We start from the raw sequence: 26360 nt of genomic DNA, 5'->3' as shown, positions 1-26360 counted from the left end.
TTCCTTGTTAACCAACTAAAACATATGCACAAGAAAATTTCAATAAAAACTTTGTTAATCTTTCAAGCAAAACAACTTGAATGAAAAAGCTTGAGATTCTGAACACTTAAAGCTTGAATACAAAGTCCCTTGAAACAAATCAATATTTTATTCTGATGTACAACTGTGACCCTTGAAGTGGAATACATACACTCACCCTAGTTTTATAACTGACATCATCCATTGATTTGAAAAAGTCCAGGCTCTTTGCTGCACACAGCTTCCCTTGGTCTGAACTGTGGGTACTGAGGGTGTCGAGGATCTCTCCCAACAGGTCCATCTGGCCTGGAGATTGTGACTCCAATTCCATTTGTTCAGATTCATCACTATCCTCGATATAGGCACATATTTCTCCACTGTCTTCAGATGATAACCTATGGTACATAAATGCTTTAAGTGGCTTGGCTTCTTGAAGTTAGTATCACCAACTGCACAAAAAAATTATCTACCATTTATGAATACATTGAATTTTTTTTAATCAAAAACTAACAAAAAAGTACTTTAAATGCTTAATACGTAAAAACACTTAAGTTTCTTGCATTTGTTTTAAACGTCTGTAAAACTTGGATAACATCAAAAGCGATGAACATCCATTTGGATATCTAAGTGGCGAGATCTTATAATTCTGTTCATTACAGCACTGGCTTGCAGAGTCATAAGGGGGAAAAAACTCAAAGAATATAAGAACTTAGTTATGTCTGCTCCCACACCCTCAGCTGGCAAGCCAGTCTGGTTGCTGAGAATAGCAATATCCTGGAAAATGAAAGTAGATCTGGCTGATCTTACCAGTGAAGTTTCATTTTGTTCTCAGCATTTCTCACCATGTTGACAATAACCTCAAAAACACTCAACTTCAGTGTCAGGTTTAATATCACTGGCATATGTCATGAAATTTGTTAACTTTGTGGAATCAGCACAATGCAATATATGATAATAGAGTAAAAACTGTGAATTACAGTAAAAATATTAAATAGTTAAATAAGTAGTGCAAAAATAGGAAATAAAGAGTAGTGCAGTAGTGCTCATGGTTTCAATGTCCATTCAGAAATCAGAACAAAGAGGGGAAGAAGCTGCTGTTGAGTGTCTGCCTTCAGGCCTCTGTACCTCCTTCCTGATGGTAGCAATGAGAAGAGGGCATGCCCTGGGTGGTGGGGTTCCTTAATAATGGATGCCGCTTTTCTGAGGCACCACTCCTTGAAGATATCCTGAATACTATGGAGGCTAGTGCCCATGATGGAGCTGACTAATTTTATAACACTCTGCGCTCACTTCGATCCTGTGCAGTAGCCGCCCCGGCCCCCACCCCCAGCCCCTGCACCACACTAGCTCTCCGTAGTACATTGTAGAAATTTGCAAGTGTTTTTGCTGACATTCTAAATCTCCTCAAACTCCTAATGAAATACAAGTGCTCTCATGTCTTGTTTGTAGCTGCATTGATATGTTGGATCCAGATTAGATTCTCAGAGATATTGACACCCAAGGACTTGAGATTGCTCACCTTCTCTACTTCTGATCCCTCTATGAGGACTGTTGTGTGTTTCCTCGTCTTACCATTCCTAAAGTCCACAATCAGTTCTTTGGTCTTACTGATGTTGAGTGCAAGGTTGTTGCTGTGACACCACTCAACTAACTGGAATATCTCACTCCTGTATGTCCCCTCATCACCATCAGAGATTCTGCCAACGATGGTTGTATCATCCGCAAATTTATAGATGGCATTTGAGCTGTGCCTAGCCACACAGTCAAGGATGTAGGGAGAGTAGAGCAGTGGGCTAAGCATACATCCCTGAGGGGCACCCGTGTTGACTGTCAGTGAGGTGAAGATGTTATTTCTAATCTGCACAGATTGTGGTCTTCTGGTGAGGAAGTCGAGGATTCAGTTGCAGAGGGAGGTGCAGAGGCCCAGATTCTGGAACTTTTCAATCAGAACTGTAGGAATGAAGGTGTTAAACACTGAGCTGCAGTCAATACACAGCATCCTGACAGAGGAATTTGTATTGGCCAGGTGATCTCAGGCCAAATGGAGCACCAATGAGATCGCATCCGCCAAAGACCTGGTATAATTGTTGCCCTTTCGAAACAGGTGGAAACTTCCAACTATGGTAATGAGAGATTGAAAATGTTTTAGTACAGCCCCATGAGTTGGTTGAACGGGTTTCCAGAGCCCTACCAGGTACTCCATTGGGGCCTGTCACCTTGCACGTTCACCCTCTTGAACAACACCTTGACATCAGCTTCTGAGACAGAGATCACAGGTCATCGGGTGTTGCAGAGATCCTCATAGCTGTAGTTTTATTCTCCCTTTCAAAGCGAGTATAAAAGGTGTTGAGCTTGTCTGGGAGTGAAGCATCATTGCTGTTCATAATGTTTGGTTTCACTTTGTAGGAAGTAGTGCCCTGCAAACCCCTGCCAGAGTTGATGTGCATCTGATGTCACCTCCAACCTTGTTCAGAATTGCTCCTTAGCTCTTTAAATAACTCTCCATAAGTCATACTCAGTTTTCTTGTACAGACCTGGGTTACCAGACTTGAAAGCCACAGCTCTAACCCTTAGCAGACTATGGACCTTCTGGTTCATCCATAGCTTTTGATTTGGGTATGTGAAGTAAGGTCTCATAGGCACACACTCATCCACAGGTTTTAATGAAGTCAGTGACAGCTGTGGCATATTCATTCAGACGCGAAAATGAATTCCTGAATACAGTCCGGTCCACCGATTCAAAGCAGTCCTGTAAGTGCTCCTGTGTCTCCCTTGTCCAAACCTTCTTGGTCCTCACTACTGGTGCTGCTGTCTTCAATCTCTGCCTATACTCAGGGTGTAAAAGTGCAGCCAGGTGGTCCGATTTTCCTTAGTGTGGGCATGGGATGGCACAGAAGGCACGCTTGATTGAGAGTGTGTTGGTTCCTCTGATTCTACATGTGATTTGTTAGTACAGTCATCCCTCGCTGTCCGCAGGGAATTGGTTCCAGGACCTCCCGCGGATACCAAAATCTGCCGATGCTCAAGTCCGTTATATAAAATTGATTAGTATTTGCATATAACCTATGCACGTCCTCCAGTATACTGAGGATCTGTGAAATGGCAGGAGGCTACAGCAGGGTATGCCTACACATTGATTCATTCGCTTGGATTCAGCATTGTGCTCAGCGCGCAGCAAATTCAAGTTTTGCTTTTTGGAATTTTCTGGAATCTTTTTTCAAATATTTTCAATCCACGGTTGGTTGAATTCGCGGATGCGGAACCCACAGATACAGAGGGCTGACTGTAATAATTATTTAGAGATTTTTTTCAAGCTGACCTGCGTTAAAATCCCCCAATATGACAGGGAAGGCATCAGGATGTGCTGTTTCATGCTGTTGATCACACTGCCACTCAGTTCATTTGTAGCCTGCTTGCAACTGGCTTGTGATAGGATGTACACCACTGCCAAAATAATCGCTGAGATCTCCCATGGCAGGTAAATGGACAACACTTGATTGCGAGGTGTTCCAGGTCTGGTGAGCAGGACTGGATAGCACCGCCACATTTGTATACCACAAGGAGTTGAATGTAAAGCATACTCCACCTCCTCTGCCTTTGAAAGACTCGGCAATCCAATGTAGGTGGTGTATTGTGAACCCATTAATCTGAATCACTGCGTCCAGAACAGAAGAGGTTAACCAAGATTCCGAGAAACAAAAGACACAAGTAACCCTCTGATACAGCATGCTAGCTCGGAGATCTTGAATTTTATTTACCAGAGACCGTACATTTGCCAGTAAGATGGCCTTGTATCCTTAAATACATATATAAACTGTATAGGTTATTTTCATGAATCACAGATACCCCAATTAAATTTTAGTTGTGCAAAAAGTAACATCTTTATTAAAGTATTATTAATTAATTAATTAATGTGAAATTATTAATAATTCAAGATTTCCTTATCCTCAGTCTGCCTGTGAAACAGAACTGGCAAATTTTGCTTTCTATCCAAATGAGGAACATGTCAGATATAAGTAAGAGATGGTAGGTAGGATTTTTCCAGTGCAATGTTAACAAAGGTGTATGTTGCTTTTATGAAAATTATGGAACAATTAGTTGGAATAGGAGCATAGGATCACCACAGGGTACCAACAAGAAGTCACTTTGTTCTTGTTAATGGAATGGTAAGTACATCACTTAGGAAGTGGAAGTTAAGAGAACACATAACAGTCTTCATTAAAGTATCAGCAATAGAAAGGGTGAACAGCTTTAAATTCCTGAGGGTCAACATTTCAGAGGATCTATCCTGGGCCCAACACATTGATGTAATCATGAGGAAGGCACGTCAGTGGTTCTACTTCTTAAGGAGTTTCAAGAGATTGGTCGAGAGTATTCTTAACTCCTTTATATAGAGGCTCCAATGAACAGGATCGAAAGAGATTAGAGTGTGTTGTGGGTTGTAGACTCAGCTAGACTCATCCATCGGTTGTAGTGATGAGAGATTTTAACTTTCCTTATACTGACTGGCATATTTTTAGAACAAGAGGTTTGGATGGGGTGGAATTTGTTAGGTGTTTTCAGTAAAGTTTCCTGACACAGCATGTAGATAAGCCAACTAGAGGAGAGGCTGTACTGATCTGGTATTGGGTAATGAACCTGGTCTTGGTGCAAGAGCATTTTGGAGGCAGTGATCACAACTCTATCTCCTTTACCAAAGTACTGGAGAGGGAGAGGAGCAGACAATTTGGGAAAACATTTAATTGGGGTAGGGGGGAATATCAGGCTATTAGGCAGAAACTTGGGAGCATAAATTCGGAGCAGACATTCTTCAGGAAATGCATGGCAGAAATGTGGCAAATGTTCACGGAACATTTGCATGGTGTTCTGCAAAGGAATGTTCCATTGAGGCAGGGAAAGAATGGCAGGGTAAAAGACCCATGGTGTTCAAAGGATGTAGAAAATCTAGTCAAGAAGAAAGAAAAGCTTATGAAATGTTCAAGAAACTAGGTACTGTTAGAGCTCTAGAAATTACAAGGTTGCCAGGAAGGAACTGAAGAATGAAATTAGGAGAGCCAGAAGGGGCCATGAGAAGCCCTTGGTGAGCAAGATTAAGGAAAATCCAAGGCAATCTAAAAGTATATGAAGATCAAGAGGATGAGCCATGTGAGAAGTGAGGGAGGAGACTTCTGAGCCTCTGGTGTTGATTTTTGCATCATCAATAGGAATGGGAGAAGTACTGGAGGATTGGAGGGTTGCAAAAGTTGTTCCTTTGTACTTAAAGGTAGTAGAGATAACCCAGGAAATTATAAACCAGTGAGTCTTACTTCAGTAGTGGGCAAGTTGTTGGAGAAGATCTTGAGAGGTAGGATTTATGAGCATTTGGAGAGACATAATCTGATTAGGGATAATCAGCATGATTTTGTCAAGGGCAAGTCATGCCTTACGAGCCTGATTGAATTCTTTTAATTCTTCTTTGAGGATGTAACAAAACACGTTGATGAAGATAGATGTAGTGTTTATGGATTTCAGTAAGCATTTGATAAGGTTCCCCATGCAAAGCTCAGTCAGAAAGTGAGGAGGGATGGGAACCAAGGAGACCTTGCTTTGTGGATCCAGAATTGGCTTGACCACAGAGGCAAAGGGTGGTTGTAGATGGTTCATTCTATGCAAAGAGGTTGGTGACCAGTGGTGTTCCACAGGGACCTGTTCTGGGACAACTCCTCTTTGTGATTTTTATAAATGACCTGGATGAGAATGCGGAAGGGTGGTTTAGTAAGTTTGCTGATGATGCAAAAGTTGGGGATGTTGTGGATAATCTGGAGTGTTGTCAAAGGTTACAGCAGGACATTGATAAGATGCAAAACTGGGCTGAGAGGTGGTAGATAGAGTTCAACCCAGATAAATGTGAAGTGGTTTATTTCGCTAGGTCAAATTTGAGGACAGAATATAATATTAATTTTAAGATTCTTGGCAGTGTGGAGGATCTGCGAGATCTTGGGGTCTGTGTCCATAGGACACTCAAAGGTGCTGCACAGGTTTACAGTGTTAAGAAGGCATATGATGTGTTGCATTCATCAACTGTGGGTTAGAGTTCAAGAGCCGTGAAGTAATGTTGCAGTTATATAAGACCTTGGTTAGACCCTACTTGGAGTACTGTGTTCATTTCTGGTCACCTCACTTCAGGAAGGATGTGAATACTATACAGAGAGTGCAGAGGAGATTCACAAGGATGTTGCCTGGATTGGAGAGTGTGCCTTATGAGAATAGGGTAAGTGAACTTGGCCTTTTCTCCTTGGAGCGGCACAGGATAAGAGGTGACCTGATAGAGGTGTATTAGATGATGAGAGGTGTTGATCGTGTGGATAGCCAGAGCCTTTTTCCCAGGGCTGAAATGGCTAACATAAGGGGGCATAGTTTTAAGGTGCATGGAAGTAGGTACGAGGGGGATGTCAGAGGTAAGTTTTTCACACAGAGAGTTGTGTGTGTGTAGAATGCACTGCCAGCGATGGTGACAGAGGCAGATACAATAGGGTCTTTTAACAGACTCTTCAATAGGTACATGGAATTTAGATAAATAGAGGGCTATGCAGTAGGGAAATTCTAGGCAGTTTCTAGAGTGCGTAACATGGTTGGTACAACATTGTGGGCCAAAGGGCCTGTTATGTGCTGTAGATTTCTATGTTCCATGTAACCCTTCTCACTATCAAGGACCTCTTCAAAAGGTGCTGCCTCAAGAAGATGGCGTGCATCATTAATAACCCTAACCATCCAGGAGATGCCCTCATTTCAGTACAACCATTGGGGAAGAGGAACAGAGGCCTGAATATCCACACTCACTGTTTTAGGAGCAGCCGCTTACCCTCCGTCATTAGATTTCTGAATGGTCACTGCCTCATTAATTTTTGTTTACACTGTGTATTTCATAGTAATTCTAATGTCTTGCACTGTACAGTTACTACAAATGTCATGACATATGCCAGTGATAATAAACATTATTCTGATACTGATTCTGATATCACTAGTTAAAATATCTGATAAATCCACAATTAACAAACATCATACTTATAAATATTTCCTTGGCAGACATTAAATAACTACAAATAAAGTTATCAACTTTTGCCAGGCAGATAGAAAGGATGCAGACAACTCACAGTGAAATATTCAATTCCACTGTCACCATTCCCTGGTCTATATCAGAACCAAACTTGATATCCTTTCAGGAAATATCATAACTACTGAGTATAATAGAATATATATCACAGTACAGTGCAGGTAAATCAATGTAGTCATCCAGCCCTGGTTAGCTCATACCATGCATCAAGCCAATGCTTTTCATATTCTCAATGATCGTACCTCAATGCCCTGGTGCATGTTTGCCATTAACGTGCTGGAAGAAGTTACTAATGCTTCCCATCTTAACTCTAATTATCTGTCAGGTAAATGCACATTGCTGTTTTCCCCACACTGTATGGAGCTGTTTACAAGTGGGACTGAAGTGCTAGCTCTCCTCACTTTCTCTGGCTGTCTGCTTCACTGACAATCCCAGATGCCCTTATCCTCAGTCTGCCAGAGTTAACAAATTCTTGCCCTCTTTCCAAAGGACGAACATGCCAGAATCAAGCAAGAGGTGATGTATGCTTCGCAATGGTGAAAACTGTCTTGTGAAATTATGAAGCAATTAGATGTAGCAACCTCATTTTTACATCCCAACCACCATAGAGTAACTGCAAGAAATAATTTTGTTCCTGCTGATAGATTACTAAATACATACATAATCAGTTCAAAGATCTGATGAACTCACAATCAACAAACATCATTAACATCAAGAGTAAACACTGACGATTGTTTGTGTGCTTAGGTCACAAAATTATGTAGTCTCAAAACATATTTTTATACTCAAACACTTTATTAGAAAGGGTGTGACTTACTGATGTTTATAATGTTTTGTAATTTAAGAAAAATGCTCTTATTGCAGTAGCAGAGAAAGCCATGCTGTGTTTACTCATGGCCACTACCTGTACTTACCATGTGCCTGTTCTTGGGTCACATTTGGTCTCTGTGTAAACAATCAACCTCAAGGCCTGGATGCTATGGCTTTGCTGTGAGATGGACTGGGCCATAGTAGTGAGCCTGATGGGAGTAAAGCTGAAGTGTTTTCTTGTGAAGTCTATCCAGCTCGTTGTTGTTTCAACATTGGAGTCAATGATGAAATCAGCAGTGAAGCTGGAGGTCAGAAGAACCAGCCTCTGGCTTCCAACTCAACTGGCTGTGGCATGTCCCCTTTGGCTTTCACTGACTTTCTAATCAATGCGCCACAGAAAGCAACCTATCCAGATGCATCGTGGTTCCAATGGTAATTGCTTTGCCTGAGACCACAAGAAATTCTAGAGAGCTGTGGACACAGCTCAGCATGTTATAGAAAAAGCATCCGCTGCATGGACTTAGTCTACACTTCTTGCTGCTGCGGTAAATCAGCATAATCAAAGACCCATCCACCCTGGAGATTCTCTTTTCTCCCTTTCGCATAGGTCAGGAGATAGAATAGCCTGTGAGCACACACCATCAGGCTCAAGCAGAGTTTCTATTCCACTGTTAAAAGACTGTTAGATGGGCCCCTAGAACAGTAAAATGGAGTCTTGACCTCATGATCTAGCTGGTCATGACCTTACCCCTTGTTGTCCAATTGCACTGCACTTTCTCTGTAACTGTAACACTTTATTTTGCATTTTGTACTATGTACTATCTCAATGCGCTGTTGTAATGAATCGATCTGTATGGATGGTAAGCAAGTCAAGTTTTCCACTGTACCTCAGTACATGTGACAATAATAAACCAATAGACTTCAAAGCTCAGACACAGAAGTCAGTGACACTGACCTCAAAGGACGTTGTCAGTAATTCTCTGTGGAAACAGCAGAAGCTGAAATTTTGGTCAAGTATATCTTGGCAAAAACATTTGAATCTTTTAGTAAATCTTTTAAAATAACCTGTTAGCAGTCAATGAACAACACTAGAAATAAACCCGAGTCTATACACCGCTGGGTTCTACTACTGCAATTAGAGCAAATTAGGTTCTTTTGTCAGCCTTCAAAAATACATATCACCGATCATTTTAAAGGACTTAAAAATACAAGTGCACTTTTAGCAAGTCCAAGTGATTTGATATTTTGAAACCAGCAGAGGTCAGCATTGATACACACATTTCTGATACTCAGCCTCTTGATTCCAATATTATCCTCAAAGCAAGAATGCACAAGTAAGAGAAAATAATAAATGCAACCATTGGAAAACTTGATTTTACCTAAACTTATACAAATTCTTCTAACAGAAACTAATATACTAGATAAACTATTCCTATAATTGTTTTTGCTATTTAAATACAATCTTTCTAATCAATGTTCTATAAAATGTGATCACACTAGTATAGTTCAGTGGTGAAAATAGTACTTGCAAATAATTTAACAAACCTATATATTTCTTCAGAGCTACAAATTTGCTGAGTATGACAAGAAGTATGACTTTTGAAAAGAAATTGGAACCAATAGACATGTTATTTTCAGCAAGGAAAACATTCATAAATGCAAAGAGAGGATATTTCCGATGCATCACAAACATCTTCACCATTACTGGAGTTTGCAAAGTGTATTGTTGGTACTGGCCTTATTTTATTATCTTAACAATTATTCAAATTTATTTCAAACCATATTTGAGTATTCTATGCAAAGGTTAGTGGCAAGGGAAGCAATACACAGAGCACTTGACAATTAAGTATGCTGTTTTGACGTTTCATAGAAATTTAGCTTAGAACTAATCAGATGAAACAGAGAAGAAATAAGCAGCAACTAAAATGATTCCTTACTTGCTTGCTGTGTCTACTTCATCGTCATCCAGTGTGGAACCATCACCAGTGTGTGATAATCGTTGAGGGTGAATCTAAAGACAAACGTAACAAAAAAGTGATTTTTATTTCAAGTGTTCATTCCTTATTCCCCTCCACGCCTCTTTCCCTCTTCCTTCCTTCTTACAGCTCCATAGGTGGAAGGCAACATACCCAAGTAGACAGTTGTTTATTTAAGAGTCGGGGCAGAGAATGTTAATCCTGCCTGAAGGGTCTCGGCCCGAAACGTCAATTCTTTATTCCTTTCCATAGAGAGTGCTCCAGCATTCTGTGCATGTTACTCCGGATTTCTAGCAAATGCGAAATCTCTTGTGTTTATTCCGTGAATATACTTTCACAGTATTGAAGGGGAGGGGGTTCCAGTGACAAAGAAAGGCTGGTGGTACATTTCTAAGTCAGGGTGGTACATGACATGGAGGGGAATCTACAGGTGGTGATGCACTACTGAACTTATCCTTCTTGGTGGCTGGGTGGCACTGGCACAGCAACTGCAGCCATTCTGCCAGCAGTGAAATGAATAAATATTTTGAGCTTTGGAGGGGTAATGATCCAATGGGCTGCTTTGTCCTGAATATTGAGAGTGCTTTTGGAGCTTCACTCATTCAAGCAAGTAGAGATGGCAGGCAAGCACCTAACTTCGGGGTGTCAGGAGTTGGGTCACACTCTCAGCCTCTGTATTTCTTCTTGGAGACGGTTTTTATGTGGCTGGTCCAACTGTGTTACAGGAGGACCACGAGCTGAGATGGCGAGCAGCTCAGGAGGAAGGTGAAATGGATCTTTCACTTCGCCCTTATGGCTGTGCTTGTTGAAGCTAACATACATGCGTTGTGCACTAATCTCAATGAAAAAGGGGATGTTCTTGGTTGGTTGTTGAATTGTGCACCACCATTTGCAATTAGTGAGAGCTTTTATCTGATAAATTGGTTGTGGAATTGCTTACTTGTGTCTATCACATGCTATTTTATGGTTTATAGTTCGGTGCTTTAGGTTCACAAGGTCAATAACTCATATAATCATGTTCATACCATGCTTTTCTATAGTCCTGAGTCGACGAAGGCTGATCCTTGCTTTGAAGAGAATAGTATATGATGGGCAATGGGGTCATAGACTGTGGTGGTGTATACCTTTGTTGTTGGTTCTGGTCTGCATCACCTCATGGATGTTTAGTTTCAGGATGCCCTCACCTGTTCTGATGCTTGCCCACTTTGCCACACAGCACAACAGATGGTGCCCTGAGAGTGAAGAGAGACTTCGTCTTCATAGGGACAGTGCAATGGTCACTTGCACCAATGCTGTCATGGACAGATGCATCTAGCATCTAGCCTGAGGTCAAGTAGGTTCAAGTTTCATGTTGGTTCATTCACTACCTGCGATGGTGACAATCTGGCAACCACGTCTTTCAGTATCTGGCTGGCTTGATCAGTGGAGGCGCAGAACATACCAATATTGAAGGCTGTCGGCAGGAGTACATTCTATGCTCTTACTGCTAAGTGTGGATTGTGCACAGATTCACCGGCTGAGGGAAGATGTAGATGTTAATCAAAATGTGGTTTCCTCACCTGCACGTGACCCTGACACCATGAGCCAGTTTGTCACTGTCCTACACTGCTGGTGACATGGAATTCATCCAGGAATTGACACAACAGCCAGGTATACTGCCTGTAAAGCTGTTGCTTCACTAATCTGTGGGACAGCTCTCTCATTTTAGAACGAGTCCTCGGATGTATATGAGAAGATCAACTCTCTCTCTCTCTCAAATGTTAATCTTAGAAATTAGGCCTTAACATTAAGACATTAATGTTCTGGCATTGCTCACATTATGCTGGGTAATACTTAGTATTTTTCATTAACTGGCAAATTATACTACACCTACACACCAGGTCTCATTCTGTAGCTAAGCTGCATTTTGCTTTAACCACAGCTTGCAAGATGATCACTAGAAACAGGAATATTTTAAATTCAGTCAGAGGCAAACTTCAAACAGTAAAATCTTTGTTAAGTTTTAGCTTTAGACCAGAAATAAACCTGCAAGAAATGACTAATTATTTTTTGGAAATCATCCAAGATCAAATACTATGTAAATAATTTTATGATGCTGATCACATTGAATGAGAGGACATAGCATTCCATGAAAATAAGAAATATTCTTCAGTTGTGCATTTAAACATAGACATAGAAACATAGAAAATAGGTGCAGGAGTAGGCCATTCGGCCCTTCGAGCCTGCACCGCCAGTCAGTATGATCATGGCTGATCATCCAACTCAGAACCCTGTACCTGCTTTCTCTCCATACCCCCTGATCCCTTTAGCCACAAGGGCCATATCTAACTTCCTCTTAAACATAGCCAATGAACCGGCCTCAACTGTTTCCTGTGGCAGAGAATTCCACAGATTTACCACTCTCTGTGTGAAGAAGTTTTTCCTCATCTCGGTCCTAAAAGGCTTCCCCTTTATCCTTAAACTGTGACCCCTCGTTCTGGACTTCCCCAGCATCGGAAACAATCTTCCTGCAACTAGCCTGTCCAATCCCTTTAGAATTTTATAAGTTTCAATAAAATCCCCCCTCAATCTTCTAAATTCCAGTGAGTATAGGCCTAGTCGGTCCAGTCTTTCTTCATATGAAAGTCCTGCCATCCCAGGAATCAATCTGGTGAACATTCTCTGTACTCCGTCTATGGCAAGAATGTCTTTCCTCAGATTAGGGGACCAAAACTGCACACAATATTCTAGGTGTGGTCTCACCAAGGTCTTGTACAACTGCAGTAGAACCTCCCTGTTCCTGTACTCAAATCCTTTTGCTATGAATGCTAACATACCATTTGCCTTTTTCACCACCTGCTGTACCTGCATGCCCACCTTCAATGACTGGTGTACAATGACACCCAGGTCTCGTTGCACCTCCCCTTTTCCTAATCGGCCACCGTTCAGATAATAATCTGTTTTCCTGTTCTTGCAACCAAAGTGGATAACCTCACATTTATCCACATTAAATTGCATCTGCCATGAATTTGTCCACTCACCTAACCTATCCAAGTCACCCTGCATCCTCTTAGCATCCTCCTCACAGCTAACACCGCCGCCCAGCTTCATGTCATCCACAAACTTGGAGATGCTGCATTTAATTCCCTCGTCTAAATCATTAATACATATTGTAAACAACTGGAGTCCCAGCACTGAGCCTTGCGGTACCCCACTAGTCACTGCCTGCCATTCTGAAAAGGTCCCGTTTACTCCCACACTTTGCTTCCTGTCTGCCAACCAATTCTCTATCCACATCAATACCATATCCCCAATACCGTGTGCTTTAAGTTTGCACACTAATCTCCTGTGTGGGACTTTGTCAAAAGCCTTTTGAAAATCCAAATATACCACATCCACTGGTTTTCCCCTATCCACTCTACTAGTTACATGTTCAAAAAATTCTATAAGATTCGTCAGACATGATTTTCCCTTTACAAATCCATGCTGACTTTGTCCGATGATTTCACCTCTTTCCAAATGTGCTGTTATCACATCTTTGATAACCGACTCTAGCATTTTCCCCACCACCAATGTCAGACTAACCGGTCTATAATTCCCCGGTTTCTCTCTCCCTCCTTTTTTAAAAAGTGGGGTTACATTAGCCACCCTCCAAACCTCAGGAACTAATCCAGAATCTAAGGAGTTTTTAAAAATTATCACTAATGCATCCACTATTTCTTGGGCTACTTCCTTAAGCACTCTGGGATGCAAACCATCTGGCCCTGGAGAATTATCTGCCTTTAATCCCTTCAATTTACCTAACACCACTTCCGTACTAACATGTATTTCCCTTGGAAATGGAATAAAATAAAATAAACATGAATAAAATATCGTGTCAGAGAACACACAGATCAAGTTCCTGTACAAGTCAGTTCAAAGGATATAGATATTGTGTCTGTCTTGTGCAATGTTGCTTTCTGGAACCACATACTCAGTGTTAATTCCATAGTCAGTGTGAGCATGACCAGCAGGGAAAATGGAAACTAACGAATATTCTTGCAATTCAAATCAGAGACAAAGTAAATTTATTATCAAAGTACGTATACAGTACGTCACCATTTACTATCTTGAGTTTTTTTTCTTGCAGGTATTTCAGAATCAGAATCAGGTTTAATATCACTGGCATATATCGTGAAATTTGTTAACTTTGCAGCAGCAGTACAATGCAATACATGATAATAGAGAGAAAATGTGAATTACAGTGTGTGTGTATATATATATATATATAGTTAAATTAAATTAGTGCAAAAATAGAAATTAAAAAAAGTAGTGAGGTAGTGTTCGTGGGTTCAATGTCCATTTAGAAATCGGATGGCAGAGGGGAAAAAGCTGTTCCTGAGTCATTGAGTGTGTGCCTTCAGGTTTCTATACCTCCTTCCTGATAGTAGCAATGAGAAGGGGGCACGTCTTGGGTGTTGGGAGTCCTTACTGACAGACACCAGCTAAATAAAGAAATACTATAGCAAATATGAAGAAACTATTGCATAAATAAAGACTGACACTGAGAACATAAGTTGTGGAGGGCCTGAAAGTGAGCCTACTGATTGTGACTATGCATTGTCCTGTCATGAATAACATACCAATTGCAAAGTGAGATTTGTTATCTCAATAAATGAACAAAAAAAAGCTTATTAATTCTGTCTATGATAAAATAGTAATGATAAAGCACTTCAAACATTAAATTGCTGATCTCAGCTCCTCAATATTTCACTACTTTGAAATAATAAAATCATAACAGCATATTAAGACTGAAATGGACATCATTGCAATGCTGCAATTTCATGAAACAGATCAGAACCGGCTATTAGTCATCTTCATTTGGAAATATGGCAATTAGATGTTATAAATTCCACCTCGTCTACTTTGGTGTTCCTTGGTATTGAAATGCTGAGTGTTAGGATCTGTCAGTTCTAAGGGTGATCCTATCAAGTCTCGTAAGAAAATAAATCTCTCTGCCATACTCCTATTTCAGAAATTCTGCTATGCTGTTTTATTCCGGCCCCCACCCCCTCTGGGTGAGACTGTATAAGGAAAAGAGTGGTGGTGCAGGAACACAGAAGCACCATGTGTTTAGGTGTGAATGAAGCTGCAGCAGTTGATGAGTTGACCCATTAACCTGGAAATGCAGCTTCATTGCTTGGATGATCTTGCAAAAGTTTCAGGCCACAATTAATTTTGCATCATTATAGTCTTTCTTTCTCTTCTGATTAAATGACCAACCTAGCCAGGTACTTATAAGTTTTCAAACCCTTAACTAAAATCATACCAATCTTTTACAATGATGATATATGCATATCGGTTCCATATCATCAAGGTTATCTTGAAAAAGAGTATGAACATTTTACATCTAACAATCTTCTTTGAAGCAAAAATTAAAAGTGTAACACTAGCTATTTTGTAAACATACCTGTTGTAGTATATAAGAAATGCTACTCAAGAAGGCCTTTATTCCTCCATAATAAATTCCCACGTGACGAAGGTTTTTAATGTAGTCATATGGTAAGTAATGATTTAAAAATGCATTGGATCTCCCTGCATTTACCTGCCATGGTCAAAAGAGTAAAGCAAATTGCCCTGAGCTTTCACCTGCCCTGCTGTGAAATTCACTGATGTCAGGTTGCGAGAGGGAAGATGGTCAAGGCTGACTGTGTACCTGACACCTCGCTAACCTCACTCCCTGCAGAAGTGTCTAACCTCCAATAGACACACGGCCCATTCGCTGTCAGTGGAGGTCATAAACATGACCAAGTGCCCCACTATTAGGTAATGCAGTGTGCTGGATGCACAAGCTCTCAGTGCTTGGCTGTGTAGAGCCTAACCCTACCATCAATAACAGCTGACTTTCCCACCCTGGCTCAGAGTAACAATATAACATAATTATATGAAGGAGAAGACAACCCACTGCGGCAGATCTGCAATGATAAGAAGGGACAAGAAAAACAAACTGGAAAATCAGATACAGCATTACTAACAAATAAACACCTATTCATCATCCTGGGCTACACTGTTGATGCATTTCCCATAAACAATTATTTTTCTGCATATTTTGTTACAAAAATTAGAAATTTTGATGACTAATTCAAAATGTTAATTTTGAGACCAGATGACAGGTTTCTGATAATTATTTTTTCTGTAGCTGAACAGAACCTTTTTGTAGCAGGATGTTTACAGCACATAAAAAGTCTTTGTTGTCAAGCTGCATTGAGCAGTGAAAAAAAATCAAATGCATTAATAATCAGTCTGCATTTTATATTTGATCTGCTAATTTGAATACAAAAGTTAATTATTTGTAATGAGGACTCTTTGATCTTTTTGGAAAAGACAAGCTTTCATATATTCCATTGCATTTTTTGTTCCAAGTAACATTGGATGTTTTCCTTGCATGTGTTAATCATCCAGTTTTGTTTCAGACAGAATTAGTTTTAATGACTTCATTTGTAAGTAGCTGAATCAAGGAGAAAACCCACAGAAACCTCTTCAAGTGATAGATCTGAGGCACCTTGCAATATCCAGAAGTTTTATAAAGTACCGTCACTAATGTTAAAAAAAAATTAAACCGCATCCCCTGTAGCACACAGAACCAAGTTAGGATCCTGAGTCTCAGTTCAAAATTTTCTTTTAATCATACAACTCTTTACCAAATCTTGCATGAACACATGAAAGTGACAAACACTTGATGAAAGTATACAGGCAGAGTTACGTAACTTTGCAGTTTGAAAGGTGTTAGCTTGTCATTGTGGGTGGTATCAAAGTTTAAAAGTCAAATTTAATTGAACTAATTAATTCTCTATAACCCATTGAGATTGGAAATGTTAATCTGGAGTAACATTAAAGAAGATCCAGAAGGCTTACACCCACAGTCTCTACAGTCTAGCCTAGCAGATAAACTGAAATATAAACATTTCCACGTCCTTACCTAACAGCACTGAGAGTTCCTTCACCGCATGAAATGTTGATGTTCAAAAAAATGGCTCAACAGGACCACTACCAAACAGCATCAAGTGATGGGCAATAAATGCTAGCCTCAACTTCAGTACCCAACTACAGTGAACAGATAAATTATTTGAGTTTTTCATAGTGCACTTCTACAGAAGGAAACCATGAAATATAAAAGGTATCAACGAAGAATTTCTTGCAGACTTAAGTTTCTTGCTCAGCATTCTTTGGGCATAAGGGATGCATTTTAGTCATTGAAGATTAGAGTCCATTTTGGGGCCGAGATGATTAGTTATATGTAAACATTAAACATTTTCAAATATAATAATTTTGCATGTAATAATAATGTCAATTTGAGATATGTGCAAGTTGGTTACCATAAGACCATAAGATATGGGAACAGAATTAGTCCATTTGGCTCTTCCATTTCATTATGGCTGATTCATTTTCCCTCTCAGCCCCAGTTTCCTGCTTTCTCCCCTTATCCCTTTATGCCCTACTAATCAAGAATCTATCAACCACTGCCTTAAACATACACAATGACTTGGCCTCCACCACTGCCTGTGGCAACGAATTCCACAGATTCACCGCTCTTTGGCTAAAGACATTTCTCCTCATCATGTTCTAAAGGACACTCCTCCTTCCTGAGGCTATATCCTCTGGTTTTAGGCTTTCCCGCCATCCTCTCCACATCCACTCTATCAAGGCCTTTCAACATTCAATAGGTTTCAATGAGGTCACCCCTCATTCTTCTGAATTCCTGTGAGTACAGGGCCAGAGCTATCGAACACTCTTCATATGACGAGCCTTCCAATCTCGGAATCATTTTTGTGAACCTCCTTTGAAACCTCTCCAATGTTAGCACATCCCTTCTATGATAAGAGGTCCAAAGCTGCTCATGATACTCCAAGTGAGGCCTCATCAGTGCTTTTTAAGCCTCAACATTACACCTTTGCTTTTATATTCTGGTCCTCTTGGTTCTACCACAGTTTACATCTCAATACCAAGCAGCAGCACTATAGAAAATCATACGTTTCTCCGTAAGTATTGAAAAGGACCATCTTACTTGTGCTCTTCTTAACATTGAAAGATCACATTACAGATTTGCACATGAAGTCAGATTGGGATTTGTAATTTTTTTTAATGTATTGCACTGCACCACTGCTGGAAAACTGCAAATTTCACAACATACACCAATGATAATAAACTTGACCCCGATTCTGAAATCCTTGTTTACATTTAACACTGCTCTACAAACAGTTTCTGGGAGACCACCGATCAGTGAAACTTTCAGCATTCGGTGGGAAACTGTTCCATTATTCCCAGCAGTTGGAAACAGAGCATTTTTTTCATTATTTAGAGATACAACACAGTAACAGGCCCTTCTGGCCCAACGAACCCCTGCTGCCCAATTACATCCATGTGACCAATTAACCTATGAACCGGTCTTTGGAACGTACGAAGAAACTGGAGCATCTGATGGAAACCCACACAGTCACAGGGAGAATGTACAAACTTCTGGTAGACAACGGCAGCAAGTGAACCTGGTTTGCTGGTGCTGTAATAGTCTTGCACTAACCACTTCACCACTGCGCTTGGCCCTTCAGTATATAACTGTAAATTGATGTCCTTCGCCACTTGTACCCTTTCTGTTTGATTTTATTGAGTATTATACTTCTGAAAATAGACTTGAAATTTAAAAAAATACTCAGCTGTGTGTTTCATAAATACTGCCTAGTACACATAGAGAATTATTTAATTGAATTAATATAAACTACACAGATTAACCCAGCTGCAAATGTGTAAAATACAAGGAACTACCTATTTGTTCCCCATTTTCCACGTGTGGTGTTTATAAGCATAGCATTAACAATATTCTATTGAAATTCTATTTTCTCCCTGCACAATAAATTCTTGAACAAGCAGTGAAAAGCAATATTTGCAAAGTAATTAAGAACAAAGAGGGCTAATAATGACATGGATACTCATTTTGGGCTGTTTATATGAAATTTATTTTTAAGCACCCTATCCAACAATAGGAGTCCAAGTAATTCCCTGATAACAATAAGAGAAGAACTATTAAAAATTGAGCTGCACGCCACTGCATGCTCAGCATTACCCATGTCCTTCCTGGAAGTACTCTGAGCTGCCTCACTAATTACAAAGGTGAGAATTCAACAGCCAAAAGAATATGCATTCAGTCAGTTTGCTGAAATGCACAAAAAAATCCTCTTCCATTCACCTTTATTCACCATAACCCTTAATAGGGATTGAGAATTAAGATGTGTGCACTTTCCATTCTCCCATGCCCTTCCATTGTGGTTTATTCAGCCTCGGGCTAGCCATCTGTTATCACGAGCAATGCTCCATAGTTAACAAAACAAACAGCAAAACAGCTAACCCAAGCAATTATAGGCTGCAGCACACAAATACAAAAGCACATAAAAAACACACCAATCTTGTTCCTAAGTGTCAAACCACACCCACACACTGCTGACTGAACCCAAGAAAAAGCAGGATTTCAAACAACTGATGAAGTGTAACACATATTTGCATGCAGTTTAGGACACACAAAATTCAATCCAGATTATTTAAATTTCTAATGAACTCATTTGCTGTTAAGTAACATGCATTTTTCATCTCTGAGGAATTTATACTGCTTTCACCAGCCATGGAAGATTTTCTGAAATTTGAAGTGTCCCAGAGGGATTTTCCAATTCAGTAAACTGCAAAAAGACAGGCACTACTGATAGTGGTGCAAGTTTCATTATGGATAATTTCACATTGTGGAAAAAATGGCAATGGTCTTCCTCAATTTGGTATTAGATTAAAACAATAATTTGTCAGCTCCCTGACTCCCCAACAGCTATGATCCTAAATTAAATGCAACTTTAGCATGAGCCTTATTCAGCTTTAAATTAACTAGATAGGCAATTTTATCAATAGAAAGACAAAATATTGTGCAAAATCTATAAGAGCCATACCACTGTTTGTGGTTTATATTCTGAACGTTGGATTTGCTGAATGAAAGAATTTAAGACCCATATGCCAAGGCCCTGAGTGACAGCAAGACCATATTCAGCAAAACCCAGCCACATCAGTGGGCTGGATAAGCCACACCCACAAACAAAGCCGCTAAGATTGTGATAGGCAAGAAAAAATGTCATACTTCTGGCTATGCTGGATGTAAAAACTGTCATGTTTTTGGAATGTTCCCAAATTGTGGGTGAAAAAAACCTTTTTACAGACTAGTTGGGCACAAACATGAAAGTTCTGATGGAAATAGGGTATTAGCTAATATAATATACAAGCAGTTGTATTCCTCTTATTTCTGAAATGTTCAGCTTCTTGAACAATAGAAACCGTGTCATTATCAAAGTTTACCTTGTTGAGATAGGGTGGGATCTAGAGGATAAATTTAAACGCACATGCAATGAAATCTTAAAATCAAACGAAGGAAATAGGCATAATATGACAGAATTCACCCCGCAGACTGAAATGGACAAGCAAAAATTAGATGTATTAGTTTTGCACTGGAGTAAAAGGAACTACAGAGGCATGAGAGAGTTGTGGCAAAAGTATATAGGAAGGGGACACAAGCAGGGATACCAGTAGAGCAGCAATGGATGGAGTTTCTGGGAATAACTTTGAAGATGCAAGATCAGTTCATCCCAAAGGGAGGATGAGGGAACTGTGGCCGACAAGGGAGGTCAAAAGTGGCATAAAAACAAAAGAAAGGGCATATAACAAAAATTACTGAGAAGTTAGAGAATTGGAAACTTTTAAAAACCAACAGAATGCAACTAAAAATCAACAAGTAGATTACAAAAGAAATATGAAAGAAAGCTAGCCAATGATATAAAAGAAGCAGAAGAGTTAAAGAGAGACAAGAATGGACATCAGGCCACTCAAAAATGATGCTGGAGAGGTAGAAATGGAGGAACAAAGAAATGGTGGTTGAACTCAATAAGTATTTTGAGTCAGTACTCACACTGGAAGACACCAGCAGCATACCAGAAATTCGAGAGTGTCAGGGGACAGAAGTGAGCTCAGAGAAGGTGCTTCAGAAGCTGTAAAGACTGAAGATAGATAAGTCACCTGGACCAGATGGAATACAACATAGGGTTCTGAAAGAGGTAACTGAAGAGATTGTGGAAATGTTAGTAGTGATCAATGGTGCCATAGACAAAGGGGGTATCAGGATGGCGCTAAATCGTGACTCCTTTGTGATCATCCGCGAAAGCAGCTTAATTTCTACCTTTGAAATCTCTTCTTTTCCTTTTAAGGATGGATGGGGTTCTGTAGGAGACCCTGACCTCAAGTTACACTCATGCGGTGGTGGGACCTGCTCCGGGGGGCTCACAGCCAGCTGCTTTTCAATATCCCAATGACGCAGTCTAGAAAACAAGTGTGCCTTCGGGGTTCTGAGGTTTTGCAGCCCTGTAGACGGGTTGATTTGAAGCCGGTGTCGCTGACTTAAGAGTCAGGGGAGAAAATGGATCACCAGGCACAGTGGATCAGCTGTCGGAGGCTCTGTGCTCAGCCAGTTTTGCTCTCTCTCACTCCCCATCATTGGTAGGAGAGAGATTGTTGCCGATTCTCAGTTCACAGAACTCAGAAGAAAAATGGCACAACAGACTTTAAACAATGTAAATTAGCAAGCTGTTTTGTATGTCTCCCCTCTCACTATGATACTTCTTTTTCCCTTTATTAGGGAGAGAGAGGAGAGAGCTAGTGGCATGTCAAATTGTCAAGTGAACGATTAGTTTTTTTTTTGCACTGCAGATCATGGTCTTCATTGGAGGCCTTGATTTTGCGTTCCAGGTGGGTGAAGGGTGCTGATGCTTATTTGTGGAAGTGGGTGTGAGGTGGGGGGGTCATTGCTTTGCTGCTGCTTGTGTGTGGGAGGGTGGATGGGGGGGGTTTTGGGGTTCTAACATTTTATCTGTTGCTCATTCTTTGGGGCAGTCTTCTGTTTTCGTGGATGTCTGCAAAGAAAAATAATTTCAGGATGTACATTGTATACACTTCTCTGATTTTAAATGGGACTATCGATCTTTCCAGAATCATTAGATTTTGGAATTGTTTTCAGAGGACTGGCCAATCGCAACTCTACTGTTTATGAAGCAAAGGCAGTGAAATACCCCTTGTTGTGCTTGATATGATCCTGATGACCACAACCATCCACGCACCTTATCCACGTAAAGCTGCCCGACAACACAACAACCACTCATCTGCCGGAGCGAACACACCTGCCACTGTTGGTGAGTACTGTACGCCATAGTATGTTAACTTTCTGTGATTTATTACATTAAATATTACCTTAAATTGATGAAATATAGTATGAATGTGCCTTGTGGTACTGCTTTTGTGTTGTATTGGTATGAAAATGTGAATTACAGATAAAACATACTTAGGAAGCCCTCTGCAACGCATCCCTATTTTCTCCATTTAAATAATTATTCACATTATGCGCCGACTGCGAGGAACATATCCCCCGGCATATAACGAGGATAGGGTGTACAGCAAATTATAGGTCAATTACCCTGATTTTAGGGGTTGGCAAGATGATAGAGTCCATGATTAGGAATGAGGTTTTGGGGTACTTGGGGGCACATGCTAAAATAGGCCAGAGTCAGTATGGTTTCTTTAAGAGTCAGTGGATGTTGCTTAGTTGGATTTTGAGAAGGCCTTCAACAAGATGCTGTATGTGAGATTGTTGAACAAGATTAAAGCCCATGACACTACAGGAAGAAATGAGCATGGACCGAAAGGTTTGCTGATTGCCGAAGGGAAAGAATGGGAATAAAGGGGGCTATTTCTGGTTGGGGTCAGTAATATGTCCACAACTTTTCATGTTAAATGTTAATGATCTCGATGATGAAACTGATGACTTTGTGGCCAAGTTTACAGCTGATAAAAAGAAAGGTGAAGGAGCAGGTAGTGTTGAGGGAGCAGGAAGTCTGCAGAAAGACTTCGACAGATTAGGAGAGTGGGCAAAATAGTTGCAGATGCAATACAGTGTAGGAAAGTGCATCGTCGTGCATTTTGGTAGAAAGAATAAAGGCAAAATCAATGTTAGCATTAATTTCAGAAGGAATAGAATATAAAAGGAAGAATGTAATGCTCAGGTTTTATAAGGCATCAGTCAGACCACATTTGGAGTACTGTGAGCAGTTTTGGGTGCTGTATCTATGAAAGAATGTGCTGGCATTGGAGAGAGTTCAGAGGAGGTTTATGAGAATAATCCCAGGAAGGAAAAGATTGATGTATGAGGAGCATTTGATGGTTCTGGGCCTATACACACTTAAGTTTAGAACAATGAGGGGTATCTCATTTTAACCTATATATTGAAAGGCCTTGATAGAGTCTAGGACCAGAGGGGACAGCCTCCAAATAGAAGGAAACCCCTTTAGAATAGAAAATAGAAGGTATTTCTTTGGCCAGAGAGTGGTGAATCTGTGGAATTCATTCCACAGATGGCTTCAGAGGCCAAGTCACTGGGTATATTTAAAGCTGAATTTGATAGGTTCTTGATTAATAAGGGTGCCTTAGGTTACAGGAAGAAGGCAGGAAAATGGGGTTGAGAGGGAAAATAAGTCAATGATTGAGAAGACTTGAAGGGCCAAATGGCCTAATTCTTCTTCTATATCTTATGGTCGTATGGAAGCTATCATATTTGATATTGATATAATATATTCAAATTAAATTGATTTTTTAAAATTAGTTTTTCAAAACATTTTACAAATTAAAAACCCCAAATCCCAATGAGGAACATTAATACAGTGCAAAATTCAGCATACAATAGCAATATGCTACAAAGGAAGAGAATTAACAAAAAAGCACCTAAATTAAAGACAAGTAAGCTTAGTATCCTCCCCAAGCCCCAAAACACAAGAAAAAACAACAACAACTCCAGACCAACCGCAACTCAATATAGAGAGTATAAGTCAGAACAGTCAAACTCCCAGACTGTGAATACACTTAGCAACAGAGGATAATAATGCCTACTACCAGGAAAAAAAAGGGAGCTGAAAGCAAGGGACCGAAAAGAAGAAGAAAAAAAAAACAAAACCCCTAGTCAAGAGGAAGGTTATGAAAGTACTTGATAAAAGGTCCCCAGACCTTATGGAACTTTAGATCCGAATTCAGAACTGAATAATGAATTTTTTTGAGGTCCAAGCAGGCCATAATGTCGTTAAGCCATTGCGCATGAGTGGGTGGGGCAACATCTCTCCATCTAAGGAGGATCAAGCGTCTAGCCAGGAGAGAGGCAAAGGATAATATTCGGCATTTGGTCAGACCCAGACATAAATCTGTCTCGCCCCAAAAACCGAACAGAGCAATTAAGGGGTTTGGTTCTAGGCGCTGATTCAGAATACACGATAACGTAGTGAAGACATCTTTCCAGAATTTCTCCAAACTAGGACAGAACCAGTACATATGGATGAGAGAGGCCACGCCCCTCTTGCATTTATCACAGAGCGGACTAATGCTAGGGTAGAATCGAGATAGTTTAGATTTAGACATATGGGCTCTATGAACAATCTTAAACTGTAAAAGGCAATGGCGAGCACAAAGAGAGGTTGAGTTAACCGATTTGAGAACTGAGTCCCAGCTCTCCTCGGATAAGGAGATATTTAAATCCTGCTCCCAGGCCATTTTAATTTTATCCACAGGGGCCCGTCGTAAGGCTGCTAGTTTATCTCGGATAATTGATATTAAACCTTTACCTAGTGGATTGAAGGAAAGAAATAGGTCCATAGCATTTTTCGCAGGCATTTCAGGAAAGTTAGGAATTAAAGGAGCAATAAAGTGTCCGATTTGGAGATATCTGAAAAAATGAGCATTAGGCAGATTGAACTTAACAGAGAGCTGCTTAAAAGAGGCGAAGCGATTATCAATGAAAAGATCTTCAAAATGTCTAACGCCCTTCCTATACCAAACATGGAATGCTGAATCGTACGTAATAGGTAAAAAAAGGTGATTATGTGCGACAGGGCTGGAAATGGAGAACCCCTGGAAGCCATAGCATTTCCTGAACTGAGCCCATATACGCAAAGTGTGTCTAACGAGAGGATTAGCTATTGATCTGGGCAGACTACTAGGGAGTGCAGAGCCAAGAAGTGCAGAGATAGATAATTCTTTAGTGGAGCTCAACTCCATTGCCACCCAGTTAGGGCACTCAGGTTGGCCGTGGAAGAAAGACCAAAAGGTAGCACAACGTATATTAGCTGCCCAATAATATAAGCGAAAGTTAGGTAAAGCCATGCCACCCTCTTTTTTAGATTTTTGGAGATGTATTTTATTAATTCTAGAACGCTTATTCTGCCACAGATATGACAAAATAATAGAGTCTAAGGAATCAAAAAAAGATTTAGGAATAAAAATTGGGATAGATTGAAATAAGTATAAAAATTTGGGGAGAACATACATTTTAACAACATTAATATGACCTACCAAAGACATAGATAGAGGTGACCATTGTACCAGATTCTGTTTTATAGCATATGAAAGATTGGCAAAGTTTTCACGAAAGAGATCTTTAAACTTCCTTGTGACTGTAATTCCAAGATAAGTAAATTGATTATGGACTACTTTAAAAGGGAGATCACGAAATGTTAGTTCTTGTGCTTCTTTATTAATTGGGAAAAGTTCACTCTTATGTAAATTAAGTTTATAGCCAGAGATCTGACTAAACTGGTCAAGAAGTGAAAACATTAGAGGTAAGGACGTAGACGGATTTGAGAGAAAGAGTAATAAGTCATCAGCATAGAGAGAAACTTTATGCTCAACACCCCCTCTCCAAATCCCAGTCAATTCAGGACAGTTTCGAAATGCTATCGCCAGAGGTTCTATAGCCAAATCAAAGAGAAAGGGACTTAAGGGGCATCCCTGACGGGTGCCACGTTTGAGATTAAATACTTGGGATTTCTGAAAATTAGTTAAAACAGAAGCAGTAGGACACAGGTACAGCAATTGGATCCAGGAGATGAAACTTTGGCCAAGGTCAAATTTTTCTAAGACTGCAAAAAGGTAGTTCCACTCTATACGGTCAAATGCTTTCTCCGCATCAAGGGAAATAACACATTCAGGAATCCCAGTTGGAGGTGAGTATAAGATATTGAATAAACGCCGGATGTTAAAAAAAGGGAGATGGTTTTTAACAAAGCATGTTTGGTCATCAGAGATAATGGAGGGTAAATTGATTTAACGTAGATCCATTTGTTATTGCACACTGAAAAGAATCAGACTCAGATTTATTATCACTGACACTCACAACGTGAAAATTGATGTTTTAGGAGTGGTGCTGAATTTTACAGGATCTTTTTCATTAAGAAATGGTTAAATGATTCCAAGTGTTAGCAGGTTAATTTTATTCAAAGGCAGGGTAGTGTTATAGGTTTAAACTCAATGCAATAGGGAAAACAAGTTGGTAAATGCAGTAATTACAATTTTATTGGCCCATCTGTGTCAATGTGTAAAAGCCAAGCTGTTTTTAATAG

At 40.1% G+C, this 26360-nt stretch overlaps 1 protein-coding gene across 2 annotated transcripts in view; it reads right to left on the bottom strand.

Moving 5' to 3' along the window:
- Positions 1–26360, bottom strand: part of dennd1b (DENN/MADD domain containing 1B) — a 328593-nt gene that overhangs the window by 4455 nt on the left and 297778 nt on the right. For both annotated transcript variants that reach the window (XM_073063504.1, XM_073063505.1), the window contains 2 exons: positions 9859–9932; positions 197–413 (listed from right to left, as the gene is read on the bottom strand). In XM_073063504.1, coding sequence (XP_072919605.1) covers positions 197–413; positions 9859–9932 — 291 coding nt within the window. The remainder of the gene's footprint in view (positions 1–196; positions 414–9858; positions 9933–26360) is intronic.

This window comes from Hemitrygon akajei, chromosome 12 (genome assembly GCF_048418815.1).
Source record: "Hemitrygon akajei chromosome 12, sHemAka1.3, whole genome shotgun sequence".
NCBI classification, from domain to species: Eukaryota; Metazoa; Chordata; class Chondrichthyes; order Myliobatiformes; family Dasyatidae; genus Hemitrygon; species Hemitrygon akajei.
This window is presented reverse-complemented; position numbering and strand designations above follow the sequence as displayed.